The 20,571-nt window shown below is 52.3% G+C and overlaps 1 protein-coding gene across 16 annotated transcripts in view; it reads left to right on the top strand.

The window, feature by feature from the left end:
- The window catches only part of Fgfr2 (fibroblast growth factor receptor 2), a 99,396-nt gene that overhangs the window by 14,315 nt on the left and 64,510 nt on the right, over positions 1-20,571 (top strand). For 7 of the 16 annotated variants that reach the window (XM_058581351.1, XM_058581350.1, XM_046449837.2 and 4 more), the window contains 2 exons: positions 10,448-10,714; positions 11,738-11,815. The exons of 5 other annotated variants lie outside the window; for them this stretch is intronic. In XM_058581351.1, the coding sequence (XP_058437334.1) occupies positions 10,448-10,714; positions 11,738-11,815 (345 nt within the window). The remainder of the gene's footprint in view (positions 1-10,447; positions 10,715-11,737; positions 11,816-20,571) is intronic. 4 more of the 16 variants (XM_058581358.1, XM_058581357.1, XM_058581354.1 and 1 more) reach the window with 1 other exon arrangement.

Below are 20,571 nucleotides of genomic sequence, written 5' to 3'. Positions count from 1 at the left end.
TAGCTGCTTGCCCAGGGTTCCTTGGGCTACCTCTCTGCCTCCAGCCACCACGTAGGCCTGGCCCTTACTAGCAGAGCCCCAGGAGTGGGATCAAACCCATTCAGATGAGGAGGGCCATCTGTTTCCCTGTCTCCAGCTGCTGCCCCTTCCTTTGCAGATGGCTGGGATGCTGCTGGGAGGGACCAGTCCTGGGACACATCTGCAGCCTCTGAACGGGTATTGGAACTGGGGTCCTGCTGAGAGAAGAAAGGCCGAGCCCTTTAAATAAACTTGCTGAACAATACCCCCAAAAGGTCCCCGCCAAAGGAGCAGGAGGCTGCCCTGCCCTCTTGGAATAACTCTTAACCCTGACCCCCCTTTCTTCTGTAGCTGTGCCCTTAGAAGTATTCTTTTATTTCTAAAGTACTCATCAAGAGAGGGCCTGCTCTGTGGCTAGGGAAAATGTCACCTAGGATTTGGACATTGATCTGCCCTTTAGGGGACTTTGAGAACGAATGTTTCCACTTGATGAGTATGCACCACTTATTGATTATTTCAGTGTCAGGGAGGGGCAGGCTTGTCCCTGCTGTAGCTTCTGGGAGCCACAGGTAACAGTGGACACTTGGTTCTGGAATGCAGTTGCACGGCTGGCCTGAGGCACTCTGGAATGCAAGCCAGTGACCCGACATGCTGGCCCTGGGCTCCTGGGCCTCCTGCCCATGGTTTGATTCACTGGCTTATTCCCAGGATGCTGTGGGGGTTGTGATGAGTTATTCAGCCCCGAGCCTGCTGGGATCTTGGTCTCTAGGGAATTCCGTGGGGTATTACTGTGCCACCCGCATAAACATCAGGTCGGTCGGGCGGAGGTGGAGTAGGTGGCGTTTTAATAAGCCGTCGGCCGCTTCTCTTGCTAAATCAGTCGAGCAGGTGTTAGGCCTGGGCGTTGATGATGATGAATCTCACAAGTTTAGTTCCATTTGGGTACGTTCCAGGAGTCCCTGCTTAGGTAACTTACATGTACATGATGTGACAGATTTGTTCATTTGAAAGAAAACCCTGTTTTGAAGTCAGAGGAATTCTAATGGAGGTTCTCACGGGGCTGGAGAAAGCTGTCTGCTGACCCGTTAGCATCAAATTGTGACCCATGAGGAGGAGCCCAGGACGGCCCCCCTGGCCAGGGTGGGGCCAGCTGCAAGTTGGGGTGCCTTCTCTCAGGTGTGCCTCTATTTCAGGGGCTACAGGGGCCTTCTGAGGCAGCCTGGGGTTTGTCCTAAGGCTGGCCTTGGCCAGCAGCAGGAGACTTGGAGGTGCCTCTGTCCTGGAAACCAGGATTAAGGGTCACCAAGGGAAGGGGCTGCCCCTGCGGATGTGGCTCATTACTAGAAGAAGCAGGTCTGGAACTCTTGTCCTGGGACAGTGTGGCCCTTGTAGCAGCAGGTTGGCCTCATCTGGGAACCTGGGGCAACTAGAGTCTCAGTCCCCAGCCCAGACCGGCTCCCCTGGGGCCTTTCTCAGGGGGCCTAGGAAGGTGAACTTCATACACAGTAAAGTCTGAGACGCGCTGGGTTGATCTGCCCCTCAGGAAGCTCTACGTGTAGCCAACGGCTGGATGGAGTGACCTGGGAGGCAGATGGTGTTTGGCTGTTGTACAGGCTACTCAGAGAAACAAAGGCTGTGGGGTCCTGGAGATGGGAGCAGCAGAGTCTGCCTTGGAAGCAGGAAGTTTCCTAGGGAGATACTTGAGCTGGGCTTTGTAGACTGAATAGGAGCCTGCTGGGCAGAGGAGCCGGGCGGGGCGTGCAGGTGCAGGAACAGCGCCCTGAGAGCAGGCAGTGTGCTGTGAGGAAGAGTGGTCTGCAGCAGGTGGGCCCCAGTGTATTCGGTGTAGAGAGGTTGGTGCCTTTTGTTTTTTTTTTTTTGCTGTAAAGGTGGAGCCCAGATGTGCTTTCTAGAACACCTGGAGTCCTCAATGGCCGGGGGAGGGGATGGGGAGGCCCTGGTGATGGGTCAGACTTGTGCAGAGGTTCTGTGGAGAGACGGAGGAGGCATGGCATGGACCGTGGGGTGGTGCCTTGTCTGGCTTTCTGACCGCTGTCTGAGGTGGGCTTAATAGGGGAGGGGTGCTGGAGCGGGGGAGGGGGGGCTCTGAGCTTGAACCACTGGACTCCATTGGTGACTCCGTTCAGCAAGAGGCCGGGGGAGGGGGTGCTGAGGGATGAGCTCTTACTGAGGTGGGCCTCGCTCCTGGGGCCTTCTCTCATTTGTTAAGGTTCCTAGTTTGCAGGGCAAGAAAAAAATGAAGGATTAGAAAAGCCGAGGGCTTGTTCCAAGGACACGGTGTGTAGGGGGCAGAATTGGGACTCGGGTCTGCTCAGCCTGCATTTTTAGTATCCTTGGCCTCATCCTGGCCTCTTTGCTAGGGAAGGGACCAAGATGTGACCACAGGTGCAGAGGAGGGCTCAGGGTGTGGCCGTGAACCCGAGGGCAGCATCTCCTCTGCCACTTGGTAAAATGCAGAAAGCTACTTAGGGCTGGTGCTGTCACCAGGTCTTGGAGATGAGGAATTTGGGGGAGGTGCAGAGTGTTAGGCTTCAGAACTAGAGAAACCTTCGTTTTCCAAGGTGACACCTCAGCAAGCCTCCCAACCTTAAGATCATGTCACGTGGCTCATTCCTTCCCCTCCTGGGGGCTCAGGTGCTTTTCCTGATGCCAGGATGTGGGGAGGACATACCTGGCTTGCTGCTGGACAAGCAGGGTTCTGGGGCCTTTGGTCTTCAGGGCTAGCTTTTGGTGACGAGGTTTTCCAGAACAGCGTGTCCCCAGAACCCCTGCAGAGTGTGGGAAGCACCAGCTTTCTCTGCGAGTGCATTTCAGGAGGCAGGAGGCCCTGGACTAGTGGGCAGGGCGGCTGTGACAGACTCCCCATTGTAACCCCGAGCATCGCGGAGCACTTACATATAACTTGTAGTGCAGGTTTCTACTTCCTGGGCGCTATAGGACCTGATGGCTTCTCTCTTTGGGACATGCTTTTTGAACAAAGGCTTAATTTTGTAATTCTTACCCAAGCAAAGCCGCCAACATCCAGGCATTTTATGCCTGTGGAGCAGATTTGATTTGCACATCTTGATGGTCCAGTGCGCAATTTGCTCTTGTGAGTATAAGAGTTGAATGCAGGTATTGTGACGGGGTGAGGGGGACTGTCCCTGTGTGCCTCTATCCCTTTTAGAAAACATTGTCATGAGCTGGTGAAATTGGGAGAGACGGGGATGCTGACAAAATCGGGATGTTTTTTCTGATTCCACTTTGAGTGATTCCATTCAATTCCACTTTGAGTCCCAGTGTTGGGTGACCAGGGTGACCCGTTCCTCAGTGAGTACATTCCTAGGCCTCTGCTCTTTCTACATTTTTATTTTCTCATGGGCATTTGATGTCATTCAAATGTAGAGAGCTGTCCACCCTGCCTCTCGTAGAGGGGCCTAAATTGTGTGAAGGGTGTGCCTAGAAATACGGCTTAATGGTCACCATATTGGAGACATTAGTTATGCTCCATCTGGTCACGTGGTGGGGGAGCCAGGCCAGAGTTTCTGGAGCTGTCAGGCTGCTGCCCCAGAGGTAGCTATTAGCGGTGGTGACGGTACCTGGTTCCTGGGATGCAGCACGTTGAGTTCTGACACGTGACATTTCAGCCCCATGCAGGGCTATAGGACGCTAGACGGTTGGCTGGGAAGAGAGAGAAAGGCCTGCAGCCCTTTCCTGGACACCTTTTCACTGCTTTGGCTTTTTGTTCCCAACTTTGTGCTGGCAGGATTTCGTGAGGATGAGAATTTTTTTTTCTTTCTTTGATTGAACTCAGGGCCCCCCACATGCTAGGCCAGTGCTTTAGCACTGAGCCACATCCCCGGCCCCATGGGTGAGAACTTTCGTCTTTATACTGGGCAGAGTGTATGTCCCCTCACCCCCTGTTAAAGGACAAGTAGCACCTCTGCCTTGTGAGGCCTGTGTTTGACGTTGGCTCTTGTGAAGGGGGGGTCTAAGGCGTCTGAGCTGAAGCAGCTGCGTGGGCGCTGACTCCGTGTCTGTGTAGAGTCCTTGCTGCAGGACGCCATCGAGGGGACCCCACTGCCTTAGTTCTGTGCGAGCTTCACCAAGACCTTGCCGTGGAAGAGTCGAGCTGGGCTCTTCCAAAGCCCCAGATCTTGCTAAACAGCTCTGGGTTTCTAAAAAACCAGGCTGCCCATGCCAGGTGTCTGTTTGTCTGTTTGGATTCCCTCATTTCACAGTTGTGGAAATATTGCAGTTGTGCCGCGCGAGGGGGTTTCTGATCCTGTGGACAGAGAACTGGGCGTCGTCCAGCTGAAGCGTCTCACTAGGACCCTGGCATGGCCTGGGGCCAGGGACCTGGTGCAGGCCAACTGGATGGGGGACCTCTGCCCCCACCTGCATGTGCTGTGGCTTTTTGCAGTGACTTTTACAGCTTGATCCCGTGTGTTGCTGTCGATTCTGGCAGTCCCTCAGCGTCGCGTTTGTCTTGTACCAGGTGACAGAACGTCTGGGAGGGCACCAGGAGCCCAAGGCCTTACTATTTTTGCTGCAGATGTCCCGGGGGACAGGGCTCGTGGGCCTGAGCCCTGCCTGGAGGTGCGGATGGGTTTAGCCCCAAGAGGACATGACAGGACAGCCGCCACGCCCGCTAGCCCCCCCCCCCGTCCCCACCCATCAGCTCCTTCTCCCTTTCTTCTGTCCTCTCTTCTCTCTTCGCCCCCTCCTCTGCCCCTTTTCCCTCCTCCTGCTCGACAGCTCTGTGTTCAAGGACTCCTCTCCCCTCCCTGTCTTCCTCTTTGTGGGGAATGCGCGGGGACTGGATGACCCCGTAGGGAGGAGCCCTTGGAGGGGCCTGTTCCCGGGACCCTATGTGTCCTTGAAACTGGATCCTGTAGACACTTGAAAAGGCGCCATGCTGGGGACGCCCCAGAAACAGCTTTCTTGGTGACAGTGGAGTGTGGTTAGTTGTCCTGTTGGCACAGGCTGCTCTTCTTTCCCCAGAAGTTTAAGACCACAGAGCGTCCCCTTGGGATGGCTGGACAAGGCAGGCCGGGGCTCCCATCTGTTTCTGTTGGCGTTTGGGCGCCACTTCAGAAACCACCGGGGAGAAGTTCATGGGCAGGCTTGATGAGAAGTGACAGTCTGGGTGCGGCTGTAGCTGGACCGGCAACGGGAGGTGGGGCCACGCAGCTTCCCCTGTCCACACAGCATGTCCTCCCGCTGGGCTGGGGAGGATTCAGCTGGGCGGAGGGGCAGCCGCTTGGGCAGGGTTCCCCCTCCTGGGGCTGCCTTCACCTGCAGCAAGGCCCCGCCCCTTCATTTACCTACAGAGCTTGTCACAGGTGACATCAGTATGATGTCTCACCCACAGGTCAGGACCTCTCCCTGGATCTGCTGAGGGCCTGGGAGAGTCATGCAGACCCTGCCTCAGTGTCCCTCTCCCTGCTTGGAGACCCCTTATTTCCAATTTCCATTGGAATTTTTGAGGAGCACGGGACTGAGGGAGTTCTTGGGGAGGGCAGGAGTCACAGGCCCGTGTGGGTGACTCTTGGGGACGTTTCCCTCGCTCTTTCTGACTCTCAGAGCAGCCTACCTGTTGAGGCCGCCCCAGCTGAACCAGCTGCCAGCTTCTCCAGCGTTGGAAGCTGGGGGAGAAGGCCACCCAGTCCCCGCTCCTGGGCAGCAGTGCCTGGTGCCCGTGCGCTGGCAGCAGGTGGAAGCCAGAGCGCCGAGCCCGCCCAGAAAGTAAACTTGTCACCTTGTTTGTTGAGCAGTTTTAGGTAACATGACAAAGAATGCCCAGGGTTCATCCCAGCTTGCTTGCTTGCTTGCTCCTTTTTGAATTTCAGTTTATATTACGGAAACTATGTGGGGACAAGCCTTCTGTCTGTGGAACCCCCTGGAAGAGCATTTGGTGTGAGCAGAGTGGCTTCTGGAACCTTCTCTGTGTTGCATTTTGGCAGGACAGAGGCTCAAGGTGAGGCTGTGAGGCTTGGGAGAGGTGAACCGTGTGCTGCAGCATCAGAAACACCAAATCCAGGAAATGTTAATATTGCTATAAAAGGCACTGTTTAGATTTCCCAGGGAGCTCCTTGCCCTGTGTCAACTGTCATATTTCACAGAGCAGGCCGTGCAGCGAGGCGGAGTCAGGGAGGGAGTGGCCCGCGTTAGTGGCGGGCAGTCCAGGTTGGGGTGGCAGGTGGGGTGTGGCAGGCACGCACTTCTGGTCCCAGCAGATGAGCAGATTGTGTTGGCCACTCCCAGAGCAGCATGAGGGGATTTGGGCACGCTACTTAGAGGGAGTGGGCTCTGAGGCCACCTGAAGCATTCACACACAGAAGCCAAAGCCCCAAGAAAGCAAATGGCCTTAAGGCAGGACAGGGACAGGGTTGCTTCAGCGGGGCCAGCTGTGTGGTCTCTACTGTGTGTCCCTGGGCAGGGACCCGCGAGCTGGGTCACTGGTTGGCATTCTGGCCCTCCCCTCTCCTTACAGCTTCAGCCTGTCCCTCCTGCTGTCCCCTTCCTGTGCCTTTCTTCATGTATCCTCTCTTCTTCTAGCCTGTGCTGGAGTCTGCCTGGGAAGCCCAGGGGTGTGGCAAACACTGCAGACCTCCAGGTGGGAGGGCCTGTTGCCTAGCTCAGGGAGGAGGAGGGGTGTCTTCTGAGTTTGCCTTTAAAGTTGTCACGGCTCTATTTTATGGATAAACATCATTGTCTTACTGATGCGTTCAGCAGAGAGAGTTTACTGTGCTTGTGGTTCATGATGTCACTGGAAAATGGATGACAGTTTTGACCTGGGTTTAATGGAAATAAGATCCATTTTTGGTACCTGAAGACACCCTAACTGTCCACAGAGATGGGAGCCCAGCCTGAAGTCGCTTTGTGTCTTGATGTAGAATCCAGAGGTTCTCTGTCCTTTGAACACTGGTGTTCCTAGTCGTGGCAAATGTCTCTGGAGGGTAACCGTGATGTGCTGTCATCCACTTTTGTGGGTTATAGTTGGAAGGTCAGGTCCACACGAGGAGCCTCCCTGGAGCCTCACAAATAGTGGCTGGATATTTGGGCACCCCTGCTCTTCATTGGGGAGCCTGTGGCTGGATGGAGAGTCCTAGGGTGTCATCTTCTTTGCCCCCAGGGTAGCACCCCAGAACCAATCATCTTGTGTCCAACCCAGAACAAGACTCTGTCCCTTGTTTTGTTTTTATTTTTTTATTTATTATATGACAGTGGAATGCATTACAGTTCTTATTACACATATAGAGCACAGTTTTTCATGTCTCTGGTTGTACACAAAGTATATTCACACCAATTCGTTTCTTCATACATGTACTTTGGATAATAATGATCATCACATTCCACCATCATTTATAACCCCAGGGCCCCTCCCTTCCCCTCCAACCCCTCTGCCCTATCTAGAGTTCGTCTATTCCTCCCATGCCCCCTCTCCCTATCTTTTATCAAGGAAAAATTTAGCATTGGTTATTTGGGATTGGCCAACTTCACTTCGCATTATCTTCTCTAACTCCATCCATTTACCTGCAAATGCCATGATTTTATTCTCTCTCATTGCTGAGTAATATTCTCTGACCTTGCTTAACTGGCAGGTGGGGATGTGTTTTGGTGACATTGTTCCAGTAATGGGGACACCCCTGGTTTCAGTAAGACTTTGTGGTTCATTGAGTTCACGTGAAGGAAGGGATTCTCAAAACTGAGTTTCCTATCTTAAAAGCTGAGAAATCATAATGGTATTTTCTCAGGAGAGGGATTTTTCTGTAATCGCAAATGCCTTGCTTATCTTTCTTCCCTCTGATGTCGTCTGCGAGCATTCTATGACATGGAGTAGGCCCGTGGCCTCCCCTTATCTGAGGGACAGGACAGAGCAGATGGGCTACGAGGGTCTGTCGCCTCTCCTTTCAAGGAGGGAAGTTTTGTGATTTGACCCAGCTGCTTCCCTGCTCAGGAATCCTTGATGACACATTCTGGCTCAGAGGAAAGCAAATTCCAGAACATTCTTTTTCTATTTTTTTGAGGCAGGGTCTAAGTTACTTAGGCTGGCCTCTTACTTGCAGTCCTCCTACCTCAGCCTCCTGAGTGGCTGTAGCTGGGAGTACAGGCACACACTACCACACCTGGCCCAGGGAGTGGAGTGACAGGTGGTCTGCCGTCCCTCCCATAGTTCTCTTCCTCTCCCTTTTCTGCTCAGGGTCCCGACTTCTGAGCGTTTCTGTTAGTGCCTCAGTTCAGCTGCCTCCTGACCTGCCGTCCTGGAAGATCCCATCTGAGAACCTTCCAACCAGGTTCCCAACATCTTTCCCTTTGTCCTTTGCTTCTCAGCCCAAGTGGCCGCTCCTGGGGGAGCTTCTCTGATCGTCTCCCTTCACAGGAGCTGAACCTGCAGGCCACGGGTCTCTCCGTGCGAGGACTCGGCTCTGCCCTGCACCACAGAAGCCGCCCGGGCAGTGCAGAGCCTGTGAGCGTGGCCGGGCTCCAGGCACACTGTTTACAAAAGCAGGCCGCGGCTGGCTTGGCCCCTGGACCACCGCTGGCCAGTTCCTGCCACGGATGGAGCCCTCACCCGCCACTTCTGTGTGGGCCGCTGTCTTGCTGTGTTCTTTCCCCCTGCTGAAGGCCACCTCGCACACTTTATATTCTTTTGTAGATTTATATTTCCCCTCTGTCACCCCCACCCCAGTGGAAGCCCCACAAGGGCAGGTTCCTGTGTTGCTTCCTGAGAGTCCAGAACAAAACGTGGCCCCCGGGGGTGTTCAATAAGTAGCTGTGCGTGAGGAAAACAGGCCTTTGAAAGGAAGCCCGCCTGCCAGTGGGGCTCTCTCTGCACCATGTCGGGGTCTTTGACTGTGTCCCCCGGACCCCTTGTGTTCCAGTCTGTTAAACATTTGGGCCCCTCTTGGTGGGGCCCCATGGAAGGCCAGGGTCCCCAGGTTGGCTGGTTGTGGTGGCCGCGGTTCGTGGATCAGATGCTTCTTGGGAGTGAGGACTAAGGCGTGGACTGACTGTATCTCAGTCATGTGGGAGATTTGTCCTGAGTGGACTCTGGGCAAAACAATTGCCTTGTGACGCCGCCCAGCTTTGGAGCCGTCCAGTGCTGGGAAGGAGGCTTTGTGTTTTCCAGGCCTGGGGCTCTGTGTACCATTCACAGCCCTCGCTGCGGGGATGAAAGCTCGCTTCATGGACCTCGTGGCCAACCCCTGGTGGCCTTGGCTGTTCTTAGAGGCCAGCAGCTTCCTCCCTCCTCCTTTGGGGAAGTTAATGTGGGTTGGATCCTCTTGGGTCTGTTCCATCTTGCCCTGTGTCTCTGGGGGCTGTGATGATGCTCAGTCCTGCTGTCCCTGTGTATGCCACAGGCCCTAGGATGAGTGGAGGACACACTGATCCCCAAGACCTGTGTCCCCTCTCTGGCAGCTTTGTGTGTCCTCGGGGAGGCGGGACGTACTCATAAGAAATATGTACATCCCAGGAGCTGAGAAGGCGGGCAGGTGTACAATGAGGGGGCAGGGCCACTTCCCTCTGGCCAGGTGACTGATCCAGGACTTCTGCAGAGGGCCCTTGATCTGGGCTTGAAGGAGAGTCGGGTTGAACAGGGATGAGAGAGAGGAAGGGATATCCCCAAAGAAGAGAGAGGCACAGAAGCCGGGAGGCTGAGGACCTGGATGAGTGGGGTAGGGTTGGTGGCAGGTGGGGTTGGGCCATGTGACATGGAATAAGAGGCGTCCAGGGTCAGTGTGGCACAGACCCGCTCTCAGCCGTGGACATTCTGCTCTTTTAGTTTTGTCTCAAGGCCTCTGGGCATGTCCCAGCCTAGCCCAGCACACTCCTGACCAGCAATAGCTCTGTGCCCGATAGCTCTGCATGGGACGGTTGGTTTCCCTTGAATTTGAGGCATTTCATTTTAAGGAACTTGGTTTTATAACCAGAGGCCAAGTGTGGCACAAATAAATAGATAAGTAAAAGAAGGAGGGAGAACACGCACATAGTCCTGTCGAATCAACGCATTGGTAAGAGCCAGCGACTCTCTTACACACGGGAAGTGCCACGGTAATGGGCTTTCCCAGGGGGAGCAGGCTTCAGGTTGGTGGTCAGCTTCGGCACGGTCCTGTGGCACATCCTCCCTGGCTGGGTTCTGGTTTGCTTCTGAAGACCTTCACCATGAGGAAATGGAGGCGGGGCAGCTCTGTTGGGCACTTCCTCTGGCTGCTGTTTCGGGGCTCAGTCTGCCTCAGTCTACCCTTGAGTGTGGGCTGCTTCCTGGCTTCTTGGGGTGCGGGGAGAGATAGACGCCTCCTGGGGCCATTTGTCAAACAGGAACGGCTTCTCCTGGAACGGAGGGCCTCACTGACCTTTGTTGGACGTTCTCTCCTCCCGCTCTGTCCCATCTGTCTCTGTCTCTCTCTCCCACTTTCTGCAGAGCCACCAACCAAATACCAAATCTCCCAACCAGAAGTGTATGTGGCCGCGCCAGGGGAGGCGCTAGAGCTGCGATGCCTGTTGAAAGATGCCGCCGTGATCAGTTGGACTAAGGATGGGGTTCACTTGGGGCCCAGCAATAGGACAGTGCTTATTGGGGAGTACTTGCAGGTCAAAGGCGCCACACCTAGAGACTCCGGCCTCTATGCTTGTACTGCCGCTAGGACTGTAGACAGTGCAACTTGGTACTTCATGGTGAATGTCACAGGTGAGTTGGCCTGCAGGCTGCGCCCTCTTCTCTGGCTGTTTTCTGGTTAAAGTTGATTTTTTAACTTTTTTTTTTGTCTAGTGAAATCATAGTGACATCTGCTAGTTGGCTGGCTGCGGGGCACACAGCTTCAGAGTTTGTTATTGATCAGTTTTTAAAAAATTATTTGTTTACTTTTTGAGATAGGGTCTTGCTGTGTTATTCAGGCTAGTCTTGAACTCCTGGGCTCAAGTGACCCTCCTGCCTCAGCCTCCTGAGTAGCTGGGACTATAGGTGCATGCCACCCCACCTGGATGACCCATTTTTGAAATTCTTATGGAAGGACCTGGTCCTCTGAGAGGCCCATCATTATGAATGACCGAGATCTTGTGTGCAAGGCAACATTTTAAGACAGCACACTTTTAATGTTAATAAGTCTTGTTTCTCTTTATGCCACCAACATCTTTGGCATTTTGAAGATTGGACTGAACTACGGAAGCTCCAAATTTCCGGTTCCTTTATTAAAATATGAGTTCCTCTCAGCTTTCTTTCCATGTAAGGTGGGGAACCGAACAAGCCCCCTTTAGGGCCAAGGTTGAAGTTCTCTGTGAAGTTTAAAGTTCCTCTCTCAGAATGCTAATGACGAGAAGGGCCACACAGGGATCACGTTTTGTTAGGGACCCATTTCTTTCTGGAAGGGGTCCCCACATGCTGAAAAGTTCTCTTGGGGAGGAAAGAAATCGTTGGCTGTAACATAATCAGTAAATCTGCTGGGGACTCGAATGTTGTTAGAAGCTTAAAATCCAGTTCCAGTAGATCCAATCTGACGGTGTGTTTAAATAGCACGGGAGCAGGAGGCGTCGAGAATCCCAACAGAGACCCACTGTCCTTCCAGAGGGACCCTTTAAACCATTAAAAGCAACCGAACGTGGTCTCAGGCTTGGTGGTTCCTGGGTGGTGAGCTCAGCCCTGCGCACTGGCGGCGGTGATGGCGGCCCTTGGCTGGGCAGAAACACAGGCCTGGATCTGTTCTCTTGCATACAGATGCCCTCTCGTCCGGAGATGACGAGGACGACACAGACGCCTCTGAAGACTTGGTCAGTGAGAGCAGTAACAACAAGAGTAAGTAGCCGCTGCCCCGAGGCCCGAGAGAGGAGCGCTGGGAGCTCCGACCCCCACCGCCACCGTGTCCTTGTCCGCGCTGGGCCCCGCGGCTCTTGCTGTCTAGTGTGTCTGCTGTCCTAACTTTCAAACCTGAGAATAAACCGTGTCACTGTCCCCCCTTCACCACCGCTCGTCCTTTCTTCTGTGTCTGTCCACTCTGTGGAGACAGCGGCTGCCTTTCTCGTGGCTTTCTTTTCTCGTTCCGTTTCTCACTGTTCCGAGACCGGCCACACCCGCCTTGGTCATCTCCATGGCTATCCACGGTGCCTGGCTTCACCCAGTGACTCTTGACCAAGGGTAACTGCCTGTCCCTCTCCCTGGGACCTCTGTCAATGTCTGGTTGTCACTGGGGGAGGGGCACAAGTGGCATCTCACAGGCGGGGCCAGGTTTGCTGCTGGGACCGCAGAGACCCATCTGGTCAGTGCGCCACGGCGTGCGCCACAGCTGAGAAGCCCTGGCTTTCCCAGATGAGGGCCTCGTGTGGTAGGCAGGGACAGGAGAGGGGCCAGGTGGTGTTTGCTTGTTTTGAGGCAGTTCACACTGAGCGCTGACCCCAGAGGGCCCCTTTTACTTGGTGGTAGGAACGCGACTGGCCTCTCGGGGCTGGACAGCCTGGGTCTGAGTCCTGCTTTACCTGCCGCATCTCAGTTCCCCATTGAACACCTGCGCCTCAGTTTCTTGGGCTGTAAAATGGGAATAGTAACAATGATAATGTCTTCCAGGTGGTTAGGAGGCGTGAATGAGTTGACATTTGCACAGTGCTCCTGTAAAGACTAGGTAGCATCGGTTGCGTTCTGCGTTGACCCGGCTGGAGCGTCCCACAGTGATGGTCCTGGAGTTCTTTGCTTGGGTGGTATAGACTGCACTGTCTCCAGACGATTTTGTCAGTTAATTTAACCAGGGCCTAAATAATAAAACAATTAGTTTTTTTTGAAAAACTGACTTTTTAAGGAGCAGTTTTGTCGTCATCACCCGAAGCCCGTAGTTCACCTCAGGGTCCCTCTTGGTCTTGTGCACTCTGAGTTAGGACGAGTGTCCGAGCACACGTGTCCACCATTGGTGTCATGCAGAGCAATCCGCTGTGCCCACCAGGCAACCCTGGCCTTTGTACTGTCCCTGTGGCTCTGCCCTTTCCAGGATGTCCTGTGTTGGGGACGCACACTTCAGCTTGGCCTCTTCGTCCAGCGGTGTGCTTGGGCTTCCTCCTCGTCTCCATGTCCTGACTGCTCCTTTCTTTTTGGCGCTGATGCTGTTCCGTAGTTCAGATGGGCCTCAGTTACTGACCCACTCACCTGCCCTAGGGTGGCTCGGTGGCCTCCACCTAGGAATAAAGCTGCTGCAAACTCGGAGGCAGGTTTTGTGGAGATGCACATTCATAGCTCTCCTAGGTAATCGCCATGGGTGCTGCAATTGTTAGATGATGCAGAAAGAGTGCGCCCAGGTTTGTGGGAAGCCACCGCACACCTTCCAGAGGGGCTGCGCCATCTTGCTTTCCAGATCCTTGCCAGCTTTTGATGCGGTCTGTGCTCTGATTTTGGCCTTTCAAGGAGGTGGTTGTGGTCTCTCTGTTGTTCTTATTTGCATTCCCTCAGGATGAGCCATGTGAAGCACCTTTTGTAGGTGCTTAATTGCCATCCCTGCATCTTCTTTGGTGAGGTGCCTGCTAAGACCTTTGGCTCGTTTTTTAATTGGGTTGTTTGTTTTCTTATTGTTGAGTTTTGAGAGTTCTTTGTGTATTTTGGATAGCAGTCCTGTGTATTTTTGCAAATATTTTCTCCCAGTCTGTGGCTTGTCTTTTCATTCCTTTGAGCAGCTCTCACAGCACAAAAATCTTCAATTTGCATGATGAAGCACAGCTTATCCGCTCTCTGTGGATTGTTGTGCTCTGGGTGTTGCTATCTAGAAGGCCACAGCAAGGTCAGCTCTGGTGTTCTCTCCTAGGAGTTTTGTAGTTTCCTGTTTTACATTTAGATCACAGTCATGATCTATTTTAAATTAAGTTTTGTGAGGTCTCAGTCTGATATTTTGCCTGTGGATGGATGTTCAGGTGGGCCAGTACCATTTGTTGAAAAGTCTCTTATTTAGTCCAGGGCTTTTTAAAGGAAGAAGAAACAATAGATCTTAGGCACCTGGGAAAAATGTGGTACTTAAGTGAGGGTTTGGATTTGTCCCTGAGTCCCCCAGTTGCTTGGGGAAAAAGGGAAATGTTTTGGTTGATAAGAGTTTTTACTTTTAGGCAAGAGGAAGCTTAGGGCAGTGGTTCTCAAAGTGCTGTTCCGGGCCCACAGCATCAGTATCACTGCGGGTGGAGGGGCTTGTTGGAAATGCAGATTCTCAGGCACCTTCTCAGACTCACTGAAGTAGAAGCTGGGTGTGATTCTGATGCACATGGAACTGTGAGATCCACTGGCTTAGGATTTGCACGTGCAGATCTGCCTTGGACAAGAGTTTGCCATGAGCCATTTTGTTGTGAAACTGGGTAATGAGGCGAGTAAAAATGTCATATGCTGTGATTCGTACTGGCCTTTTCCGGGGGCATGGTTTAATACAAAAACACTGACACAGCCCAGCATACCACTGGCCTCTTTAGTTGCTTGGCTCTGGTTTGGAGCTGGAGGCCAAGAGTCAGGGGCTGTGAGTGGCCCTGGCTGGTGCCGCGGGTCGCAGTCCGTGGAGAGCACTTCTCCTTTTATTGATCTGCAAAACCTGACTCAGGAGCAGAAGGCAGCGCTGGAGTGGGTCATAGGCCTGTTGCCCGTGGGCATCCCGGGCTCACACTGGGGTGGAGTGAGCACGTTCGTGCAGTTGTCTGTAGCTCGGCAGTGATACTGCATGTGGGCGCCTTTGCTGCCGACTGGGACATCAGATTCCCCCGGCTTGGTTTGGCTGGCTTGCCTGCCAACTGTGTGGTCCTGCTGGTCAGGTGCCCTGCCAGATAGCTCACCGCCACAGTCCACGTGAAGCAGTGAGTGCGACAGCAGGTAGAGCAGGCTGGGCATGCATCCTCCCTCTGAGGGCTCAGCAGACCTCTGGGTTTCCACCGTGACCACGAGCCAGCTGCCCAGGGTCCGGGAAGGGCCAGGCACAGAGCTGTCCGGTGGGTGCCAGCGAGGGAGCATGTGCCTGGCTTTTTTCACCTTGCACCCGGGGGTTTTTGTAATTGACTCTCGAATGACACCACTCTGGCCCTGAGATGGGCACTCTGTGGTGGTGAAGGGCGAGTTTTAGCTGTCCCTGGAGGTGCTACCCCCGCGAGGGCCTCTGTTTGTGCCTGTGAAACATTAGATGCTATTTAAAGTGATAGCAGCTCTTAGCTGGCTGCGTGGCCTCTGCCATCTGTTAGTGTGATTAGGCTGGTCTGATTCACAGGTGCAGCCTGGGGCGGCCGAGATTAAGCAGCTGTGGCCTGTGTGGACAGAGGAATGCCGTGGCTGGGGTCATTGGCAAGGCGGGAAAGGGATGTTGCCATTAAAACAGTTTTTTGCCACCTCAAGTGTCAAATGCCTGACCTGATTAATAGGGAAAATTGCAGAAGCGCAGAATTCTCAGCATTTCCAGCCACCTGGAAACACCCGGGTGTCCAGATTGATTCCCCGGTGCCCTCTGATTGCCTGGGAGATGCCACGTGGGGTGGCTTGAATGTTCCCCTAGTGAAGTTCACAAATGAACTTCTGCTGACTGCTGACAGTGACATTTTGGGGCTTTGCTGGGGAGATTTTTGTCTCTTTCTGGATTAAGACATTGCATGTTTAGTTCTCTGTCTTCAAGCTTGAGAAACGTGGGGCGGGTTATTCTGTTTTGATGCCTACGTTGATGGGTGCGTTAGTGCTCATCCAGTGTCGGTGCTCAGCTGTGAGAAGGAAAGGTAGCCTCCTGGGAGAGGCCTGGTAGGTGCAGGCGGGGGTAGCCAGCTATGACAGCCCAACCAAGGTGAGGACCTGGGCTCCGCCCCGGCATTGGAAAGAGAAAAAAAAAAGAAAAGAAAAGAAAAATTAAGGCAGGAGTGCTGAATTTTGTACATGAAACTGGTATCCATTAAGACCAAGGTGTTGCTTGATTTTTATTGGAATGTTCTGCAGTATCCAGGTTGCTCCTAACTTTTAACCCAGCTCTGATCCAGTCCCAAAGTGGGCTCCTCTGAGGGGGACTTTGTGTTTACACAGGCAGAACAAGTGGCTCGTTTTCTGTTTTATTGCATCTTTTTTTTTTTTTTCTTTTTAGTTGTAGCTGGATGCAATACCTTTAATTAATTAATTAATTTTTATGTGGTGCTGAGGATCGAACCCAGGGCCTTGCCCATGCTAGGTGGGCGCTCTACTGCTGAGCCCCAACCCCAGTCCCTTATTGCATCTTGTGTGATAAGACCTAACACCTTGAGCCTGCCTTTCTCAGTAGACTGCTGGCTTCTCGAGGGCAGAACCTCCCTGGAGGTTGAGTGAATATTTTGTGGAATTACAGGCCTTATGTACATCTTTTATGGATCATATTAAAAACAGAGTGATGTGCAGGTTCTGCTCCATACATGAAGGAAATAAGCCAGTGTTTCTCAAAGACCATACCTTGGAACCCTGGTTCCAAATGATTCTCTGCCAAGTGAGTTGTTTTGAAATTTTAGAAATGTTGCATGCCGTAACCCTTTCTTGGAGATGTACAGTGTCCAACAGTATAATCCATGCCCTAAGGGGTTCTACAGTAAAGCATCTGTTAGTTTTGTTTTTTCCCAGGCTTTTTCAAATGTATTGGCCATAAGACCCTTTTAAATAATACAGCCTCTATTAACATACCATTGTACATGATTTGGAAAACCCGGCAGGGGCTGACTTAGTGGGTCTAACCCTCACCCCTCTTTAAGTCTAGTTCTCCCTTCACAGATACAAAGGGCATTCTTTGGTCATATTTTAGCAGCTGACTAGCTGATGACCTCACACCTTGCCAGCGCTAGATGTTTCCCTAGCAGAGCAATCCTGTGATGTCATCACACGCCGGCTGCCAGGAAATAATGCAGCTATACATGCCCGTCAGTGAAACACGTTCTCTCTGGACAGAAAGTTACAGTTTCAAATGCTAGTTTTTGAAAGGCATCCAGGTTGAGGGTTTTGAAAGGTTCAGAATTTATGCCTTAGCATAGGAAAGTATAACTTAACCAGTCGTTGCCTTCCCTAGGTATTAGGGATCTTAATGGGTTACCTGGCAGCAGATAAGTAAATGTGTATGCTGGTTTGCTCAAGGGGTTTTTATTACCTCCAGCTTAGGTTTAAGTGATTAATGTTTCTCAGAGCCTGAGACTCAGTTCCTGGGAAGGTCATGACTGTCAACAGTTGAGGCCCATTGTTTGGCCAGAGGGACATGATGGCAAGATGCGAGATGGCTGCATTGAGACTCTACCCTCTGGAGGGGTTCTTTCTATTGACCGGAGATGGAGAGAGGCAAGGTAATTTTCTATTTTGGTTTCATTCCTGTTGAGACCAGCAGATGCCCCATACTCCATGTCAGAGAGAAGGGATTTTTTTTTTTTTTTTAAGTCACTGGGGTAAACAAAAGTATTTGGCCTGAGATTCCAAACTCTTTTCATTGATGAATCTGCCCACGGTAACGGTTCTGAGCCATTTTCTCATTGGGAATTTTACTTGGTGGATGATTTCTAGGTTGGTGAATGGAGCTTTCTTAGTTGTGTTGACTTCTAGGAGTTGAGAGGAACCAAGAAACAGAGACCTCAGGCCTCTTGTGTTTTTGAAAATTCTTTTTTTTGGCAGGGGCTAGTGTACTAGGGATTGAATTCAGGGCACTCGACCACCGAGCCACATCCCCAGCCCTATTTTGTATTTTATTTAAAGACAGGGTCTCACTGAGTTGCTTAGCATCTCACCATTGCTGAGGTTGGCTTTGAACTTGTGATCCTCCTGCCTCAGCCTCCCAAGCCGCTGGGATTACAGGCATGCGCCACCACGCTCTGCTGTTTTAGGAAATTCTTGGTAATGGAAAGCTCATCAGTAAGTTGGCGTGGGCATTTCATCTCAGGCTAACAGTGATGGACACTTGCTTCTCTACCTCCCTGGTCAAGACACACAGGCAGAGGCTGGAGGGTTTTCCTGCAGGTGATTGGCCACCTGGTGGACTCCACTCATTTCACTTGGGTAACTTGTTTGTGTTTGTGTTTTTTTTTTTTTTTTAAATGTGTTTCTGATTGGCCTTGAGCTGGTTGAGATTTCTCAAATGAAGCCACAGACCTTCCCCTCAGCTCACACCCCCACCGTCTGTTAGATTGGCTTTCTCTAAGTTCACATCAGACTGAAAACAGATGAACCCCAGGCGGGTTCAAGGCTGGTGACGTTTCCCCTCACAGGGGTTAGAGCATTCAAATGTCCTGATTAGTGATATTTTTAAAAGCCCTAATTATAGACTTAGGGCAGAGGCCTTACTGGGGCTTTAGGGAGTTTGTGACTTAATCTAGGAGCTGGAACTGGCTGCGTGTATGTGTGTGTGTTTTTATTTTTGCATCAATAAAAATACAGTTGGCAGTCATCAGCGTCCATGGCCCACATAAATCTTGAACTTTTGACTTAATTACTATGGGAGAGTTCACAGGGCAGTCGGGAGTGGTTGAGAGAGCACTGCTCAGGGAGCCAGAGACTTGGGGCTAGCCTCAGTGGGGCCTCTGGCTGTGTGACCTTGATCATATCACTTAACCTTTCTGGGTGACACTGATCACATCAGCCATCAGGCCAGATGGTCGCTGAGGCCTCTTTTGGTACAGCTCTGTAATATGATTCCATGTTTTTCCTTTAAAACCTTGGGCTGTGCTCTCTTTTTGGTTCTGGGGAGAGAGCAGACCATGAACCTTAGGTGTCCGTATTGGGGACATGTAAAGGTTTTTTGCGGGGATGGGCTCCGTAGCCCATGGTTTCTCATTAAGTTTAAATTGCAGAGTCAATAAAAGACCCCTCTAATCCTCCCATTTACTGACAGAATCAGTATCTGCCTAGCACGCTTGGGAAGAATGTTAGATCTGGCAGGGGCCCCATCAGAGCAACTCCTAATTCTAGAGCTAAACCTTGGAACAGTCTTTGTCTGCTTGTCAGGCCACGGTTCACCCGTCCTTCAGCTCTGGAGAGCCCACTCTGCAGGTGGAGGATGCATTCAGGCCTCCGCCCTCGTTACTCAGCACACACACGAGAGACACCTGGTGCCGAAGCGCACGGTGGCCCAGGCAAAGATGCACTTCACCACGGGGTGGGGACATACGGCAGGGCTGTGTTGAGGGGGAGTTTCTGTGGGGTTATGAGTCCCTTTTCAACCACCCAATCCTAAGACACTTCTGTTGTGGGAAAGTGAAATTCCACTCGACATGATCTCTCACAGTGTGGCAAACGGTAACGAGTGGCCTGCTATCCCTTGAAGATGGGATTTTATTTGTTCCTTGTGGCTGGGTCTTTATTGTTCTTTTAATTTGCTCATCATTAGGATTCAGTGACTAAGAGCATTTCTCTTCTGCCACATGTGACATCAGAAGGTACAAGGGGGTCAGTGCTGAAGGGGCCATGCCTATGGGCGAGGCCAAGTGGTATCCTTACAGGTGGCTGGTGGAGTTCAGGTCGAGTGCCTTTGGTGGTCTTGCTGCAGCTCCCCCACAATTCATGACTTGAAACCCATCTTTGTCCACCCCCAGGGTTCTGCCCCGTGAGGTGTGGACGCTAGATACTCACGTACTTGAACTCAGCCAAGGTGCCCTTGGCTTGTGGGTTCATTTTAAGTAGGTTGTTGATAGTTGGTCACCCGCTGTGTACAAGGATGTCTCTGCCTTTGACTCTTTTAACTGGTTGTGCCAATTCCTTCTCCAGATGAAGCTGGTGAAGCTGTTCGAGTCCAGCCTTTTGGGTTTTGGCCTGTCCCTGGTGCCCGGCTGCATCCCTGCAGCTGCCTCGTGGTTCTTTGGCATTTGCTTAGACTGCAGAAATGGACGGAAATACTGAGGAGAGAAGAGGCTGTGGGGACCAAGGCTAAAGGGAATGCTGTATGGCTGTCCTTACAGTGTTGCTATTTTCTTTAAGCTAGTTTATTTCAGCAAGAGCCACTGTAATTATTATTTTTTGGTGCTGGGACTGAATCCGTGGTCCCTGTGCGCTGGGCGGATGCTCTACCCCTGACCTACAGCCCAGCCCCGTAAAGCAGTTCCTTCCTCCCAGCATCAGGCTCATTTTCAAGAAATTCAGGAACTCAGCCTCCCTCCAGGGCCTCTTGTGCCTGTGTGATGTCAGCAGGCCCCAGAGCGAGGCTGGTCAGGTGAACAGCAGGGGCTTGAGGCAGCCACTCGGGACACCCAGGCCACCTTGCACAACATGGCTCGTGGGCCTTTCTGTGGAGTCACGACTTGCAGTTCTTGAGGGAGCGTTGTGAAATCTCAGCATGGAGCCGTAGCCATAAGGGGATCTGTTCCTGCTTACAGTGATTGGATTTCATGGTGCCCCACCCACCATGGGCCTCAGACGCAGAGAAGCGGGTGCCCACACCCTGACGCATGGCTGGGCGTCTGTTTTGCACGAGCAGATTTTATAGGTATAGTTTTGATGATTGAAATTTCACCCCAGGGAAGTGGCTACCTGCCAGAAATTCCAGCAAAATTCTTTCCCCCTAACCTGCAGTCATTCCTTAGGCACCAAGACAAAGGCCCCAGTGGAGGGCGGGAGGTGGAGGGGCAGGTCAGTCTGCATGGCCG

This window comes from Marmota monax, unplaced genomic scaffold (assembly GCF_021218885.2).
Source record: "Marmota monax isolate L192 unplaced genomic scaffold, Marmota_monax_Labrador192_F-V1.1 WCK01_AAM20220418_F8-fsc00004, whole genome shotgun sequence".
Classification (NCBI taxonomy): domain Eukaryota; kingdom Metazoa; phylum Chordata; class Mammalia; order Rodentia; family Sciuridae; genus Marmota; species Marmota monax.
This window is presented reverse-complemented; position numbering and strand designations above follow the sequence as displayed.